This window comes from Schistocerca serialis, chromosome 3 (genome assembly GCF_023864345.2).
Source record: "Schistocerca serialis cubense isolate TAMUIC-IGC-003099 chromosome 3, iqSchSeri2.2, whole genome shotgun sequence".
Taxonomy (NCBI): domain Eukaryota; kingdom Metazoa; phylum Arthropoda; class Insecta; order Orthoptera; family Acrididae; genus Schistocerca; species Schistocerca serialis.
In genome coordinates, this window is record NC_064640.1 from 85,235,312 (window position 1) to 85,252,679 (window position 17,368).

General features: G+C 39.7%; 1 protein-coding gene across 1 annotated transcript in view; it reads right to left on the reverse strand.

The window, feature by feature from the left end:
- Window positions 1-4,602: 4,602 nt before the first annotated feature.
- The window catches only part of LOC126469748 (condensin complex subunit 2-like), a 194,840-nt gene continuing 182,074 nt past the window's right edge, over window positions 4,603-17,368 (reverse strand). The window contains exons 11-12 of the mRNA XM_050096962.1: window positions 16,128-16,217; window positions 4,603-6,242 (exon numbers count right to left, since the gene is read on the reverse strand). Of these exons, the coding sequence (XP_049952919.1) occupies window positions 5,973-6,242; window positions 16,128-16,217 (360 nt within the window). The 3' untranslated portion in view covers window positions 4,603-5,972. The remainder of the gene's footprint in view (window positions 6,243-16,127; window positions 16,218-17,368) is intronic.

The following is a 17,368-nucleotide window of genomic DNA, read 5'->3' on the forward strand; positions in this document are numbered from 1 at the left end:
TGTCGCAATTCTTGATTCTTCCAACCATTCAATCCATTGTTATCTGGTTTGTCTGCTTCTCATGGTGCTCACTGTCATTCATTGGAAACTTTGAATGTGCTTTACACTCTTCATCTCATGTTTTTTCACTGTTCTTTTTGCTTTCGCCATTTTGCTTCAGAACTGGCAAGATCTCCTCTTTTACGTTTTAGCATTGTCTAAAATATAAGTCAAATCAACTTTTTATTAACAAATACACTAAACACACTTTACACATGTTATGTTTGATTTATATTCATTCACTGTATAACTTTGACTACTCACACTTCACTGCCTCTGTTTATTCACTCACTGCACTACTTAAACGGTTCCTCCCTTCGTCACTCATGAGAAACTGACATTCAAATCCATAATAGGTCTTGCTTTATATACCCCTACAAATGGGCAGCGCCACCAATGGTGAATTCCAGAAAATACTAAAAAAGCTTCGAATGGTCCACAATGTTTCAGTACATTCCACAACATTCGTGAGTTTTCTAGAATGTTCCACAAAAGTCCAGGATGTTCCCAACATTCTGGAATCTTCCTGAATGTTCCAGACTATTCCCCAACATTCCAAAATGTCCCAGATCATTGTAGAACATTCTAGAATGTTGTGAAACGCTCTGTAATACTTTCAAATGTTATAAATATGGTGTCTCAATAACTTTGTCCACAGAATATCTAGAACACTGCATAAAGAGTACTTGTAACAATGAGAACAGGCAGCAATTAGCACAGGTCAAAAATGACTCTGCAGACAGTAGTAGAGTGACAGAAAACAGTATTAGCAGTAACAAATCAGACTACAGCAGCACAGACGAATACAGACAAACATTAAATAAGGACCAAGGGTATAGTCACTGGAATGTCACTAAGGTATGTGATCATTAAACAGTAACATTAGCTTATAAGATAAATGTACACACAGAGAAGCAGCACATGCTGCAATGTAGGACAACCCAAGCTAGATGTACTATCACACATCCAAAAGGCTCAAAGTATTGCTATCATCCTCATCCTAGGTGGTGGTGGTGGTGGTGGGGGTGGTGACTGCTCAGGAGCGAGAAGCCAAGTGTCTTCCACGATAATATCAATGACAACGTTCTACAAATGTAAACTCTTTCCCATCTTCGTATCTCCTCTATACATAAATTGTTGATTTCAAGCATTAACCGTTCCTAATTAGTTTTTAAGTTGACAAATATTTAACGCTGCAACAGTGTTAAACTTTTTTTGAAATACTAAGACATCAAATAGGCTTCATAATGTGTCTGTGTACAATTTAATATTATGAAAACACAACTTGCCTTAGTAACTAGTTGGTAGGGCATTTGTAAATGTGAAAATGCACTAAAAGATAGAAAAAAAGGCATTTCAAAATTACAACTATGACAAATCAGAACAGAAGAAATTCCTTGGAAATTCACAAACATTGAAGATTTTAAAACCCAACAAAGTAGAATATGTTAGTGACGAACTTGTGCCAACTGAAGACAACTTTAAAAATTATAACACATACTATTTCTAAAAGATTTTTGCAAAGCAAATCAAAGCATACTCACCACAGACCCTCTGATTTTGAAAACAAGATGGTAAATCAGCCTTGAAAAATAATGAAAATTGTCAAGAGCTAGTCACATATTTTTCATAGCTTTTAAATTGTCCAGAACCTAAAGAGAGAGTCCAGAAAATACATCCCAAAATCACAACAGGAAGTTCACCACCACCACCACCACCACCAGCAGCACCAGTAGTAGTAGTAGTAGTAGTAGTTTATTCACATATCAAGAAACATAAAAACAACAAGCCATCAGGGAAGGCAGAACCCTCCTACCAGTCACTTACAAAATTCTGTCAGCTTGTCTCTTGAATAGAGCACAAAAGCTTTTAGAACATGAATTGGCAAATATCAAACAGGATTCACACTGAACAGATCATGCCCAGAGCAGATTTTTTACCTGAAACTTAACCATACTCAAAATGTGAGCCCTCAGACAAAAACATCAAGCAGATATCAAAAAGGCATACGACTTAGTAGACAGGCTCTCACTATTCAAAATTTTAGAATAGAGGGGATTAGATCGCAAAACACAAGAAGTCGTAAAACAAACACTAACTGGCACAAAATCTAAAGTAAAATGTATGAGGGAAATCTCAGAACTCTTTGAAATTCCAAAAGGTAAGAGGCTAGGAGACAGCCTCTCTTCTATTCTGTTAAATGTCATCCTAGACAAGGTTATGGAAGACTGGGAGAAAGAACTCAAAAGTGGGTTTCAGAAGCCAATCCTACTGGGCTTACCCCAATAACAACCTCCATGTACCATACCTCACATCTGCAGATCACTTGGCAATACTTACAAAGGATTAAGAGGCTGCTGTCAAGCAGCTCAAGACACTTAAAGAATTTGTAGAAAAAGCAGGGTCGCAAATCTCATTTAAAGAAACTGAATTCTTACTTTCAAAGATAGAAATCACGAGCCTGGAAGAAAATACAGTAAAATCAACAGGGTCCCATACTTTAAATACCTCAGGGAATTGATCCACCTGAAATACCTTGAAAAATTTCACATCAAAATTGCCTCCAAAATGTAAAAAAACATTAGGGTTAGTCCCAAACTTCCACCACAAAAAATCCATGTCAAGACACAAAAATTCGGCACTACAGCATGGCCATAAAATGAAGAGTCCTCTATGCAAGCGAAACACCGACACTTAACGGAAAACATGAACTTGAAGAAATCGGAAAAAGATCATTAGTCAAATTTTAGGTGCAAACAAACCCAAGACAATTTCAGGCTACAATTAATCAAAACGACAGAAAAGTTTTTGAAAATCGAAACTGACAAAAACAGCGAATTAAATTCTCTGGTCATCTCAACAGACTACCAGAAAAGCAATTGACAGAAAGGATAAGGGACTATGTAACACCACTTAAGAACTCCATAACTAGGCTGAACGAAATCTGAAAGGATCTCAAAAATGCAAAAATAAGAACAACCGACGTTTTAGAAAGAGAGACCTTCTGATGCAAAGTAGACAAACACAAAGTTACATCAGAGCAACCAGAAACAAAAACAGTACAGACCAAAGTGGTCATAAAAGTGTAAACATGCCTTCTTGGAAAGAATGAAAGCCTACTGTAACAACAAGAAGAACCAAAAGAAGAAGTTGACTGAGTTATTTGCTGAACATCTTCCATTCATAGGGAAAATTCACCACCACTACTACTACTACTACTACTACTAATAATAATAATAATAATAATAATAATAGTAACTTACGTTGTGTGTTTCCTCCCTTATGTTTCTTTGAGAGGTACCAATAACTGTAACTTGTGATCAACTTTGGTTAAGTATTTATACAAATAATTTAATTATTCATCTTACCATTCTTGATGATAGAAGTAAGTCTTCTGAAATACATATGGTGGTGAATAAATTAATTCACAGTAACAGATGTTAAACATTCTTTTAATAACTTCATTTTCAGGCTTCCATGGCCATCATCATTACACAGTTTAAGAAAGAATAAACTGATTCCTTAAAATTTCTCAAATCCACAAGTCATCAGAAAATAAACCCTTTCATGTATCACATTCAAGTAGAAATTCTGCAAAATACAGCACTATGCTATTGTGGATTTTGTGATGACCCAGTGTCTTATGTGCTACATACAATGCAATATACAGGTTTACAATACAAAAGGCAGTTGTCTGTCATAATCAATCTGCCAAATTGACTGATTGCCTTGGGCAATGATTTGTGTGCTGTGGCCTTTTTATTGGTTTTTACAGTCTGCAATATTCTTTTCTGAACCCTGTCACCAACACAGTGTTGCCCACAGTAATTCACTCTTTCAGCAAGCAACTTTCCCCACATCAAGGTACTCACACACATTCTTTGGCACAGCAGAATGTAAAAAGCGCTCTCTCTCTCTCTCTCTCTTCCCCCCCCCCCCCCCCCCCCCCCAACAATGCCAACAAGAAACCTTTGCCAAATTAGATTTTCAATCTGCAGCAGAGTGTGCGCTGATATGAAACTTCCTGGCAGATTAAAACTGTGTGCCGGACCGAGACTCAAGCTTGGGACCTTTGCCTTTCGTGAGCAAGAGCATTTGCCCGCGAAAGGCAAAGGTCCCGAGTTCAAGTCTCGATCGGGCACACAGTTTTAAATCTGCCAGGAAGTTTCATATCAGCGGACACTCCACTGCAAAGCGAAAATCTCCTCCTGGAAACATCCCCCAGACTGTGGCTAAGCCACGTCTCCACAATATCCTTCCTTCCAGGAATGCTAGTTCTGCAAGGTTTGCAGAAGAGATTCTGTGAAGTTTGGAAGGTAGGAGACAAGGTATTGGCAGAATTGAAGCTGTGAGGACAGGTTGTGAGTCGTGCTTGGGTAGCTCAGATGGTAGAGCACTTGCCCGCAAAAGGCAAAGGTCCTGAATTCGAGTCTCGGTCCAGCACGCAGTTTTAATAAACCTTTGTACAGATGCATGTATGTCAATCAGAAATGGCTGTGATGAAAGTGGCAGCTGACAAGTTATGTGGGCTTAATACCCCATGTACGATATTTAACATGTAAGTTCTATAAAATCTAATTTTATTTAATTTATCACTGAGTACATATTTTTCATATCTGCATCACACTCTACCAACATGTACAGGACACAACACAAATACAGAGAAAGAATTATCTGTTGGTGTTGAACATAAATTATCAAAGAGACTCATTGCACTGTGCAGTAGATTAAAACACTGTATATTTGTTTTTAAATTTATTTAATAGTTATCTCACTGATTAGAAAGTTAACTTAAAATTATAGCTCTGATTACATAAATATATAAAAATACTCTACAAACATCTTGTTGAATTTATAAATTACTTCTAATATCATAGTCTGATAAAAACGGAAACTTCAACGAGAATTATATTAAGTATCGTAACATTTTCATGCCATCTGTCGTTAGATTATGAAATTGTTTCAATATCAGTATTTCAAGGAAAAACAAGCTTCAAAGCATATTGACACGTGTGAGTGTGCATATATATTGAAGTTTTGACTTTTGCTAAAGCACAATTTTTGCAGTACTCTACTTGGTAATGGCCACATGTCTAAAGCTGCAACAGTGGATTTTGTCACTGAACAGTTTGTCCTTTAGAAAATGTTACAAAGACTTATCACTAACAATGTAAACTTCTTCAGTTAAAATATCTGGTCTGACAGAATATATGAAACTATTCCCTGATGTTTTGTCTCCAACTGCAGTGGACAAAATGTCATGAAATAGTTTCATGTATGACCATTGTCTCTCAATCTGGAAGTTTGAACACTAGCTATGAAAGTTTACACTGACTGAACTTAAAATTATTTTAATAGTGATACAATAATTCATATGTAGTCTAAATCCCATTAAAACAGAATTTATAATACAATAAACTCAACAATATTAAAGAGTATCTACGTGTACTTGATGAAACTACACAACAATCTTCAATTTTTCAACCCTGCACACTATTAAACATTTAAAGAATGTGTAAAAGTAACTATCAATTCCATATTATATAAAAGAATAATGCTTTCTGTTGAAAATCTCTGCAATTTCAAGTAACATACATTTTTACATAACTGCATAGTAGACAGTTAAACAACTGAGTTACGAGATCTGATTTAACTAACTTAAACTAAGGTGGATTACACACCTTTCTCCATCACATGTATTCAGAGTAGATTCCAGGCTTTCAAATAATCATCATCATTTCTAAAACACTTACAAATTAACAATGTGTTTTAATCTTATTTAGATTAACAAATTGTGTACACCTTGTGTTCCTGGTAAGATCTAGTTTCTTTGCAACCATTATTTCTTTGAATTGATGAAAACGCTGAGACACCTGTTAACAAAAATCAGTTGCCAAAGAAGAGAACCTATGAATGCTTCTCATTTCCTTCCATTAAATATTACAGGAACTCTTAGGGCAAAATATAATCGCATCACTTAAATCATCATTTGACTTTAAGTGCATTTTCTTTTCATTTGTCAAATGGAGAAGTGCCTGAAATACAATAGCAAAACTCAGTTCAGCCTTTGTATCATCAGGCCAGGTAGCCTTTGTTTCAGATAACAATTTACTGAAATGGGTTACAGTTCCTTCTGGTTTGCTGAGTACACCCACCATCTCATTCAGTTTGCCATTTTGTTTATCAGAATTACACACTGAAAACTGAAAAAAAAAAATTAAATATGGTAAATAAAATTAAAGTGTCATTAATTAAAGGTAACAAAAACAGTTGAGAATGCTCTGTGCCACAGGTGTGCGGGAGAGTTAGAGGGCAAGTGCTTCATATGAAATAACAAATGCTTTAATTTTCTGTACAAATTTCAGTATGGTTATAACCTATTACACGTGACTAACCTCTCAGATAAAGGAAAAAGGCTACAGGAAGATTACAAGTGTTATTTGCAGCATTTATGTTGTTGGATTGTCACCTGTTATTTTGACATGTAGAAGAGAGTTTGGAAAGGATTATTTATTTAGTGTATGGTAATATAAACCAAAGTGCAACTAACATAAATGAAATGTATAATTTTATACAATAAACAGAACTAAAATACTAAATCTACAAATTAATACTTAGACTTCTCAATCCATTCAAGGGCTGCCTCTGCCATTTGAAAGAAATAATCTAGATTTCCAGGGCAAGCTCATCTACTACAGCTTGTTACTATGTGTTTCATAGTACAATGTTCAGCGTCACAATCAGACTGAAAAGATGAAGTAATTTCCCATCAGTGGGGCCTTTCTGTACAAATGCCATGGACTGTGCGAATCCTGCTTATTGTCAGCCAATGACGTTACAGTAATTCCATGCCTTCTGGTATTGTATTAGATCTATGACGATATTCGTGCCCACAGCATTCCTTTAGCTGTACACATGAGTGCTACTAAATGATCATCAAACCTGGCAGCCTGATCTATCTATTACAGACCTCCTGGCTTAAACATGAATGTGCAACTACATCACAACAGTTCTTCTCAGGACCAAAACACCAGACATCTGGGTCACAGAATTTTACAGTGGGTTGGAGTGTTTACTTTAGTTTCCACTCCAAGGTTACAGAATGATCTGGGGAAACTGTACCATCAGTTTTGGATATAATGAATGGTTGTACACACCAATCAACCAGGTATATAATTTTGAGTGACACTTAGCTCAATTCAGGTACTTAGAATACCACTTTTTCAACCTGTTATGATTATTTAATACAGCAATTTCCATTTTGGCCACACAAGGCCAAGTAAATCCCATTGCAGAACTTCCTACTGTGGTAATTCCACAGTTACCATTACCTTTCACCATCTGCCGCACTCCACATTGGTACCAAGAGCAACTCTTCACGCCAGCATGCTACAGACGTTACTTCATGCACTGACCTAAGGCTCGCTAGCTGCGGATGTGAGGACCGCCACTGACCACCAGCACAAGTCTACATCGGCTGCACTCACCAACTCAAAACTAGTGCCAACACCGGCGACATCTAACACTTGCCCATATCTAGGCCAACGCAAGCCTCCCAGGATCAGTTTACACCCCCACGCTGTCAACTGTTAGCTATGTGCAACCCTCGAGATTTGCATATGTCAAGCTACAGACACTTTATGACCTCCAGAAATAGTTCCATGTTACTGCAAATTGTGCCATTGTGTGCTATATCAAACAAAGGAATTGAAAAACCAGTGTGTGTGTGTGTGTGTGTGTGTGTGTGTGTGTGTGTGTGTGTGTTGCATGCCACAACACAAATGGCATCTACAGACTGAACTTGCCCTTGTTCTATCACTCTAACTAGGACAAACCACATGCAAATTTTGGCTCTTTGCTGCTGCCTTATGACAGCAAACTTTTCGGTGAACTGCGGACTGTGTGTTGAACAGCCACTAGCGTTTCCTCCTTCCCAGTCAACATGGGCAAACAATCTCCTGCCACTGTTATGCAGCAGCTCATGGTTCAACAAGTGCAAAGTCACAGGAGTGTGGAAGATCTTCTGTCCAGGCCACTGCAGCAGCAGACAGTCAATCCTTCACTGTTCACGTGATGCACAGAAAAATATGAAACTGGGGCGCATACAAAGAACAGCTGAGGCAGTACTTTATAGTGTTTTAGGTAAAAAACATGATATTGCTAAATCATCTTATCGTGGATTCTGCCAAGAACTTATCAGTCCCTCTGATGGAACCCGACTAAACACTTTCGAAGAAATTTGTTCTTTATTAAGAACTTATTAACAAAAGACACTCATGTGATTTCTGCTTGCCTTGAGTTTTACCAATGTCACAAGCAACCCGGTCAATCTCAATGAGCTTAGACAGCTGAACTCCAGGGGCTAAGTCGGCGAAGCAAGTTTTTTACACCAAACACCAAAGAATCTGATGCAGATGTTATGATTAGAGAGATGTGATCATCTGTGCAGCATCTGATAAATGTCATACAAGCTGTAAGGTGGACTGCGGCATATCGCTGTAGATGTCTATGTAGGAGCAGTGGGCCACAACTTAGAATCATGGGGGCAGACACTGCTGTGGTAAACAGCAAGATCAGAAATGTGGTAAATTTGGCAGCCAGTGGTGACTTCGCATGACAGTGAAAAAACAGCGACGCGCACTTTCCTCGAGACTTAAACAATGGGTTTCATGCCCCCAATTGCGCAAGTCTTAGCCATCCTGCCTGGACTGTTTTCAGAAGCATGCTAGAGACAACTGGCTATTCTGGTGGGCAGATTGCACTAAATGGGTATGACAGGGTCACCTCACATCTGCATGTTGGGTGGCTATTCCCACTTCACAATCATCACGACAAATGGACATTAATGTTATATGTTCTGCACCACCCATCCAGGGAAGATCCTCCTATGAACTACTGATTTTACTGTGGGTGCCTGGCGAGCCAGTAAATTTTCAAGTCGATATGTGTGCTGCCACAAGTCTCATCATTTTCAAACATATTTACAATCAGTTCGATAGTTTGTCTTATTATAATAGGAATGTATTCCATTGAAAGGTCAGTCCACCATAGAAGCCATTTACAAAAATGAACAATGTAAATAACTTTCTTATTTGTAAACTGAGCTCATACTGAAAATATTTTTGGTCTGGATGCATTTATGTGTTTAGGATTTTATGTCAATGAGACAGTAAATCAGGCCTCTCAAATGTTCCTCAGCAACTGGACATGCTCTGCACAGAATTCCCCCAACTTTTTCTTTTGGTCTAGGAAAAGAGAAGAATTTCTATGCTTTTTCTGCACCAGCCTGTTCTACTGGTGCACTGCGGCCACGTCAATGACAAATTAGACAGATTGAAGGAATTGGATATGACAGAACCTATCACATTAAGTCACTAGGCTCCTCCCCTCGTTATTGCCAGAAAGCTATCCTACAAACTCAGACTTAACAGGGACTTTAAGGTCACAGTGAATGCTCAAACTGAAGCAGGCATGTACCCCTTTCCACAGTCTGAAGAACTATAAATGAAGTTGGGATTCGGACACTTCTCCAAAACTGACATCACCAAGGCGTACTTACAGCTCCCATTAGATAAATGTTCACAGAAAATTTTAGTGGTCACCACATCACACAGTTTATACAACTGTAAGTGGTTGGATTTTGGGGTTTCCAGTGCCCCTGCAATTTTCCAGAGGTACCTGGAACAGCTGCTTCAAAATGTGCCTGGTTAAATTAACTATTTGGATGACACTGTCGTCATGGTAAGTTCCACCGAGCAGTATTTAGCAATTCTGAAGTCACTTTCTTTCATTTTGCAGAATTCAGAATTAAAGTGCAATCTCAGCAAATGCATTTTTTTTCTTTTTGCCTTCAGGGGAGTACTTAGTCTATGTCAATTCTCATGAAGGTATTTTACCAAGATGGAACTACATTGAAGCAACTGCATCCAGATCTTGGCCTGCAAACCTCAGCCATATCCACCCTTTTCTGGGAAAGATTACATATTACGGAAAATTCATTCCGGCTGCATTTCTGATAGCTCACCTGTTACATCACTTGTGTAAGAAAGGAGTAGCTTCCATGTGGTCCACCACATGTGAAAAGGCATTCATAGAGCTCAAACAGTGTGTACTCTCCAACTCATTTTGGGACATTCCAAGCAGCGAAGCAGACAGTGGTAGCGAAAGACATATTGGACCACAGGGTAGGGGCAGTCCTTGCTCACTAAGATAATGATGGTTGAAGGCATCCCTTTGTTTGCATTTCCAAAACACTCACCCCTGCGGACATGAAATACTCTCAACTTGAGAAAGTAACACTGGCAACTACATTTGCTTTGAAGAAATTTCATATTTCTATATGGCGCCAAGTTTCACCTGGTAACAGACCCCAAGTTGTCGAGCCTGTTCTTCAACCCAGCAGCTCATGTCCCAGATTGTACTGCTCATAGGCTCCAGCACTGCGCCCAGTTCCCCTCAAGATGTAGATATGAAATCCACTGCAGAAGCACAACCCAGTACTAAAGCACAGATGCTCTTTCCCATCTGCCACTGGCACCGTGCTTATTGGCCACGCACCGACTGGGAATATAGCGCATAGTCTGTCAATGTAGGAGACGCGTGAAACAGCAGGTGACCCCATGTCAGGTTTACTGACCATGGCCAATCCCCCACCAAACCATGTGAATGAGTGCACCTCAATTTTGCAGGCCCGTTTCAGAATACCACGTGGCTCATCATCAGATGCTTTTTCCAGATTCCCATTAACTGCCATACAACTACTGCAAAATACACAGTGGCGTAGCTGTCAAAGATTTTCACAATCAAGGACCTGCTGCAGATGTTAACAGCAGTCAGCGGTCAGCAATATTGGGCAGAGATCAGATGCCTAAGATGCTTTCACTGACGACATGGGAGACACCATCAGCTGGATGTCAAGCCCGTTATCTTCTCCATTTACTGCTGCCTACACCCAGCCTTCAAGTTCCTCCTCACTCTTCAATGTTTCGGCCTGGCACATGGGTGTGGGGCAGGAGGTTCAGCTGATCAGTGGTTCACAGCCACCATGTCATCAAAGGGGCAACGTGTTTTTACACTTTATGCCAGAGATGACATCCCCCCCCTCCACAACACCAGATCTGGTTTTACAACTGCAACCCCCTCCCATTATTTTTCTCAGCAATCCTTTCGCTGCTCCCCGTTTTCCCACCCTTCAGTGGAAGAAGAGTTCATTCTCGAGACCACTCCCCCATCCTCCTCCAACCACCCCCTCTAATTCCACAGTCAGCTGTACCAAGCCACCGCAGCAACAGGGTGACAGACCTGCTTCACTTCCAGTTTCCCATCACAGGGCAGATCGCCAATTCAGGTCAAGTTACTGCAGCCAAGGACATCACCAGAGAGTGCACCAGAGGAGTGGCAACCACTGTGGAGCCCAATCATCATCATCATGACGATGTCTCCGGTTGCAGCTGTCTCAGCCATTTTCTGCCACTGCACACCCAGAACTGTCATCATTGACTGGGCACACTCAGCCTTACAATCACGTGCCGAAATACTGGAGGCACCGCGAGCCTGCGCCATAGGCTGAGAAGAGAGGGACCACATACCTTGCTCTCTGCTCGACACAATATGAGGCCCCTTGTGCCCCTCCCCCCCCTCCCTTCACCCAGAGAGGAGAGGGGTGTTGTAAACCAAAAGTTGCCACTAGTTTTTGCCATGCCCCGTGCTCCAAATCAGTAGACTAAGCCAGCTGCACAAGCAACTCTTAGTGTTGGCATGCTACAGACATTACTTCAAGTGCTAAAGGCTCAGTAGACACAAACGTGGGGACTGACACCAGAGGCTTCAACATCGGCCTCCAGCTCGAGTCCACAACACTGGCAGCATGCGCTGACAGAAAATTAGCGACACCAACACCAGAGACAACTACACTTGCCTATATTTAGGCTGACACGGGTTAATTTTACACTATGCTTTTAACTGTTAGTTGTCCTACAGCCCTCAAGATTTGGACACATTGTTATTCTACAGACTTTGTATCATCATCTCCGGGTGTATTTACACGTTATCATAAGGTGTGCCGTCATCTGCATTATCGAATAAACTAATTCAGAAACCAGTGTTCATTTCTGTTTTGTGCCACAATGCACTGTTGTGTGCTACAATATAACTCACGAATGCAGAGTGAACTTACATGTAGTGACCTGAAAGGGTTCAATGACATTGGGCAGTTTATGTCTAGATGACTGTTCACTTGTTTATTCACACACAGAAAAGGCATGAGCCTTACAATGGAAAGGGGAGGCAAGGAACTGGCCACATCCTTTTCAAAAGAAGCCATATCCTTTTCAAAAGAAGCCTCTCAGTAGTCACCTTAAACAACACAGAAAAGCCACAGAAAACCTGAATCTGAATGCCCAGTGGAGATTCAAACCACCCTCATCCTAAATGGCAATTTACTATCTTAACCACTAAACCACAACATTTGACAAGATTCCAGAAAGGTTGCTTATAAGCAGATAATGAACATAAAATATTTTATCTCATGACAGAACCTCGAGAATTAATTCATCACTATCTTCACTAACGTCAGTGTGGTCCACATCTTTGTACTGATCAAACTGCACAATGACAAATGATAACAGAAATTATCGAACACATGCAAACACACACAACACCAGTACAACTGTTAACTAGTGAGGCGAGGTTTTGTTTCTGTTCTTCAATAGCATACTAGGGAATGTCTAAACCCTGTGACGGAATGAGGTACACAACACAGGGGTTACAAATGGGATCAGAATGGGCCACAGGAATAGGAACCTGACAAAACAACAGTCTAAATCTCGCAAGCCTTTGTAATTACACAGGCACAGCCTTTATCAATATAACAAATCAATCATCTCAAGGCCCAAATGCAAAATTTAGTTTTTACAGTTCCTTGGAGAGAATTAAATTTATAATTGGCTCAATTCAGCATCCTTAGAGTTACCTGTAGCATCAGCAAAAATTAAGTGGACAAAAGTAATTTCACTACGTATACTTTGGGAGATGAGTCTTCCGTACTAACAGCTCAGTGGTGGTGTTTTGTTGCCTAGTAATCATGGGAAGCCAGCCAACAAGGCTTCAGTCGGTAGCATCAGTCAAACTGCTACGCTGCAAAAGTAAACGTAGTAGTGGGTTTCTTGAGTGTAACTGGTGCTGTCTTTTTGCTTTGTTCAACTGGAAGTCTAGTTCATAGTCTGTGCTTTCTGTGTTTACTCACTCCCATGTAATTTCAAACCATGTCCAGAGACACAAGTAGTGCAATTCCAAAACAAATGAAACAAATGAAAAAAGCTCCCAACTCCAGTGTTAAGTAAGGTAGTATTTCTCATATGAAAAGGACAAACGTGAGTTCTTATTTCCGATTGCTGAGGTTCTCAAGAGGATTGCTAGACAGTAAGCAAAAACACTGTTTCAACAAAAAGGAAAGAACAGTAGAACATAGATTGTGATGAGATGGCACATCGAGGCTGCATACACCGTGAAAAGAGCAATCGAAAAAAAGCAAGTGACAGCTTTGGATGATTTTCTGAAGATGCTATTCACTGATATATTTACACAGAGGTGACAAAAGTCATGGGATAGCTCGTAATATCATGTCAGACCTCCTTTTGTCCTGCATAGTGCAGCAGCTCGACGTGGCATGGACTCAACGAGTCATTGGGCACAACTGTGGACGTGTCGCTGGTGCAGGATTTTGTGTATGAACTGAACTTCCAATTATGTCCGACAAATGTTTGATGGGGGGCCAAATCATCCGCTCCAATTGTCCACAATGTTCTTCAAACCAACCGCAAACAATTCGGGCCCGACGACTTTGCACATTGTCATCCATAAAAATTCCACAACTGTTTTGGAACATTAAGTCCATGAATGGCTGCAAATCGTCTTCAAGTAGCTGAAGTACGCGAACATAACCATTTCCAGTCAATGATCAGTTCAGTTGGACCAGAGGACCCAGTCCATTCCATTAAAACACAGCCCTCACCATTATGGAGCCACCACCACCTTGCACAATACCTTGATGGCAACTTGGGTCCATGGCTTCATAGGGTCTGCACCACATAGTAATGCTACCATCAGCTCTTACCAAATGATATCGGGAGTCATCTGACAAGGCCACAGTTTTCCAGTCATCTGGAGTACAACCAATTGGTCACCCAAGGAGAGGTGCTGCACATGATGTAGTGTTATTAGCAAAGGTACTCACATCAGTCTTCTGATGCCATAGCCCATTAACACCAAATTTCACCAGACTGTCCAAATCGATATGTTCATAGTAAATCCCACCTTGATTTCCGTGGCTATTACATGCAGTGTTGCTTGCCTGTTAGCACTGACAACTTAATGCAAACGTCGATCCTGTCATCAGCCAGTGCGTTGTCCATGCTGAGAGGGAATGCCTGAAATTTGGTATTCTGGCACACTCATGACCTATGAATCCCTGAGTACTGAATTCTGTAACAATTTCCAAAACTGAATGTTCCATGCATCTTACTCAAATTATCAACCCGCTTTCAAGATCTGTTAATTTCTGTCATGCGGCTATAATCATGTTGGAAATATTTCCACACGAACCACCTAAGTACATATGAGAACTCCACCGACACACTGTCCTTTTAAACTTTGTGTACACAATACTATATCACCATCAGTACATGTGCGCATTGCTATCCGATGACATTTGTCACCTCAGTGTATAACTATTTGTAAGAGACCAAATTTTCACTTCACACAATGCAGAAAGACATGGGCTTCAGGAACTTAGTTATTCCAATGATTACAATTACATTACTGGTCCTAGTAATTTATTACTCTCTTCGTGTGTGATTAATCCACTATCAGCTTCATCATGCTGTTCCCGAAACAGGTAACGTGAGCATTTTAATTATAAGGCTACCTTGATGCAATAAATAATTATAATCATTATGTGTAATTTCATATAATTCAGTTTTCACATTATGCCAAAACTTAAAACATGAGTAAATAATGGAAGAAAACCATAAATGGAAAGTACAGATGTTGCATGATGATGCAGATTTGTAGCTAGATGAAACTGATTAATGCCAATTTAAGAGGAGAGCATGCTGCCAACTGACAAATTATTCTGCCACTTGTTGCACAGCAAGTTAATAATGGAAATACTTAACAATTAAAACACAAACTGTGAATAATCGACAAGAATGAAACAACGGTGCACATTTCTATGACGATGTACAATATATAACTAAGGTATTTCAGTGTACTACAGACTGCACAGTTATTTCCAGTTTTTCTAGTGTATATATATTACAACTAATAACTGTAGTTAAATTTACACATACAAATATGACCTGAATGTTGTCACAATTTTTGTTTTTACCACTACAATACATGGGTAATAGCAACCAAGCCACATCAGGCAACTTTGCCACCTGGCAGTGTGAACTGTGAATACCGATTGTTTGTCTCACGGACTACAAATAAGTGGATACGGAGAACACCCAGGACCAAGGTTTTCACATGAAGGACCAACACCTCAAATGTAGCATAGCCATTCAGCTTATTCTCCAATACAAAGCCCAAACATTACTGCAAAATTACTTGGCTGCAGCTAAACAGACTACCTCTCTGTAAATATAGGGTATGAATGAGCTCTAAGAAGCCAAAGAAATGAAGATCCCCTATCAAAGGCAGCTCTTAGTACAAAATGCAGCTTAGCAAAATGACTGCACAGAATTAAGAAAAACTAATAAACACTATATGGAAAGGCAAGACCGAGGTGGCCGTGTGAGGCAGAGGGACTAACAAACCACTGTTATTTTCTATTTTCTAAACAAAAAGCAGAATTGCATATTTAATTAAAGCAGCAAGGAATATGCCAGAAGTTAGGATTACACTAGGATTATTTCCTTCAATGAAGAAAATGTGTCCAGAAGCAGCCATGAACAAATATCAAGAATTTTCACAAGGAAATATGAATAGCTAAAAGGATAATAAAAGCACCACATAATTCACACACATCCTTAGATTACAGTCATGCAAATAAGATACATTGTATTAATTTATCACTGAAACACACTTACTTGTTCAAGAATAGACCACATTGTGGCCTTCAGCCTTGCCATGTCAACTTTTTTTGACTCTTTTGCATACGGTATGCTAATTTTTGTTGCCTATAAACAACACATACGACATCAGTTACAAAGGAATACTAGGTTACCAAATAAAATAATTACTGAGGAATATGATGGTGCAGACTATTGTAAAGCTATGATTTGTTAACAACATACACGTGCCACACTGATCAGATCAGCTTATAATTACACAAGATAAAAGCAGATATGAAGATAAGATAATGCTTAATAATAACACAAGACTACTTTTAAAAACAAAACACTAGTCAGAGATCAGTTTCACTTCACTATCAACAAATTGCGAACAGTTTTCATATTTAAAACACGCCACTTAAAGTGACCAGACAAGTCTAACCATCTCAGAACAACATGCCCCACATTAACATAATTTCTTTACTAACACTGTCTCCATAAATCATATAAATTAGCCAGTAATTTATGTTTACTTAACATGGTAGAGGTAGAGAGGTGGGGAGAGGGAGGGAGGGGGGGGGGGGCGGGGAGGGAGAGAGAGAGAGAGAGAGAGAGAGAGAGAGAGAGAGAGAGAGAGAGAGAGTGGGGCGAGCAGTCAGTGGCAGAAAACCAGCTCAGTTTGGGGAAGGAAATCAGGCTTGCTTTTTTTAAAGCAACCATCCCAGCAGCTGAACACAGACTACGAATGAATGTTAAATGACTAAGTCACATAGAGTCAAATGTAAGATAATTTCATATCACTTTACTGGTGGGCATAAAGTATTAACTCAGCACTGGAGACACTCAGATACATTGCTGCTTTAATTGATTTTAAAGCACTGTTCCCTATGTGTAACTGTTGCTTGTCCAATGTAAAAAGCAAATCCTCTCTGTAGTTCGGCTGCGTTCACAGTGGCACCAACAACAGTTGTCAGACACAGCCACCAGAGCTCGCCCAATAGCATACCCAACAGTTGCATCATGGCGCATCCAATCTCTTGTCAGTTTTTGCTCGGGTCGTGGAGATTAGATTAGCTGAGGTTAGCAAATCAGCTTTTCATGTCCAAGGGTGGTATGGATACTATCAAGCCTGTGGTTGGACACGAGTGTGCCGCAATGTGGCATTTGCTATTGAAAGGATGCCAAATGCATATAAAATGAGCTGTATCTGTCTCTCAGTAATTGACAAATTCATCAATTGAAACAACATTAATATTTGTTGTTCTCAAGCCAGTGTT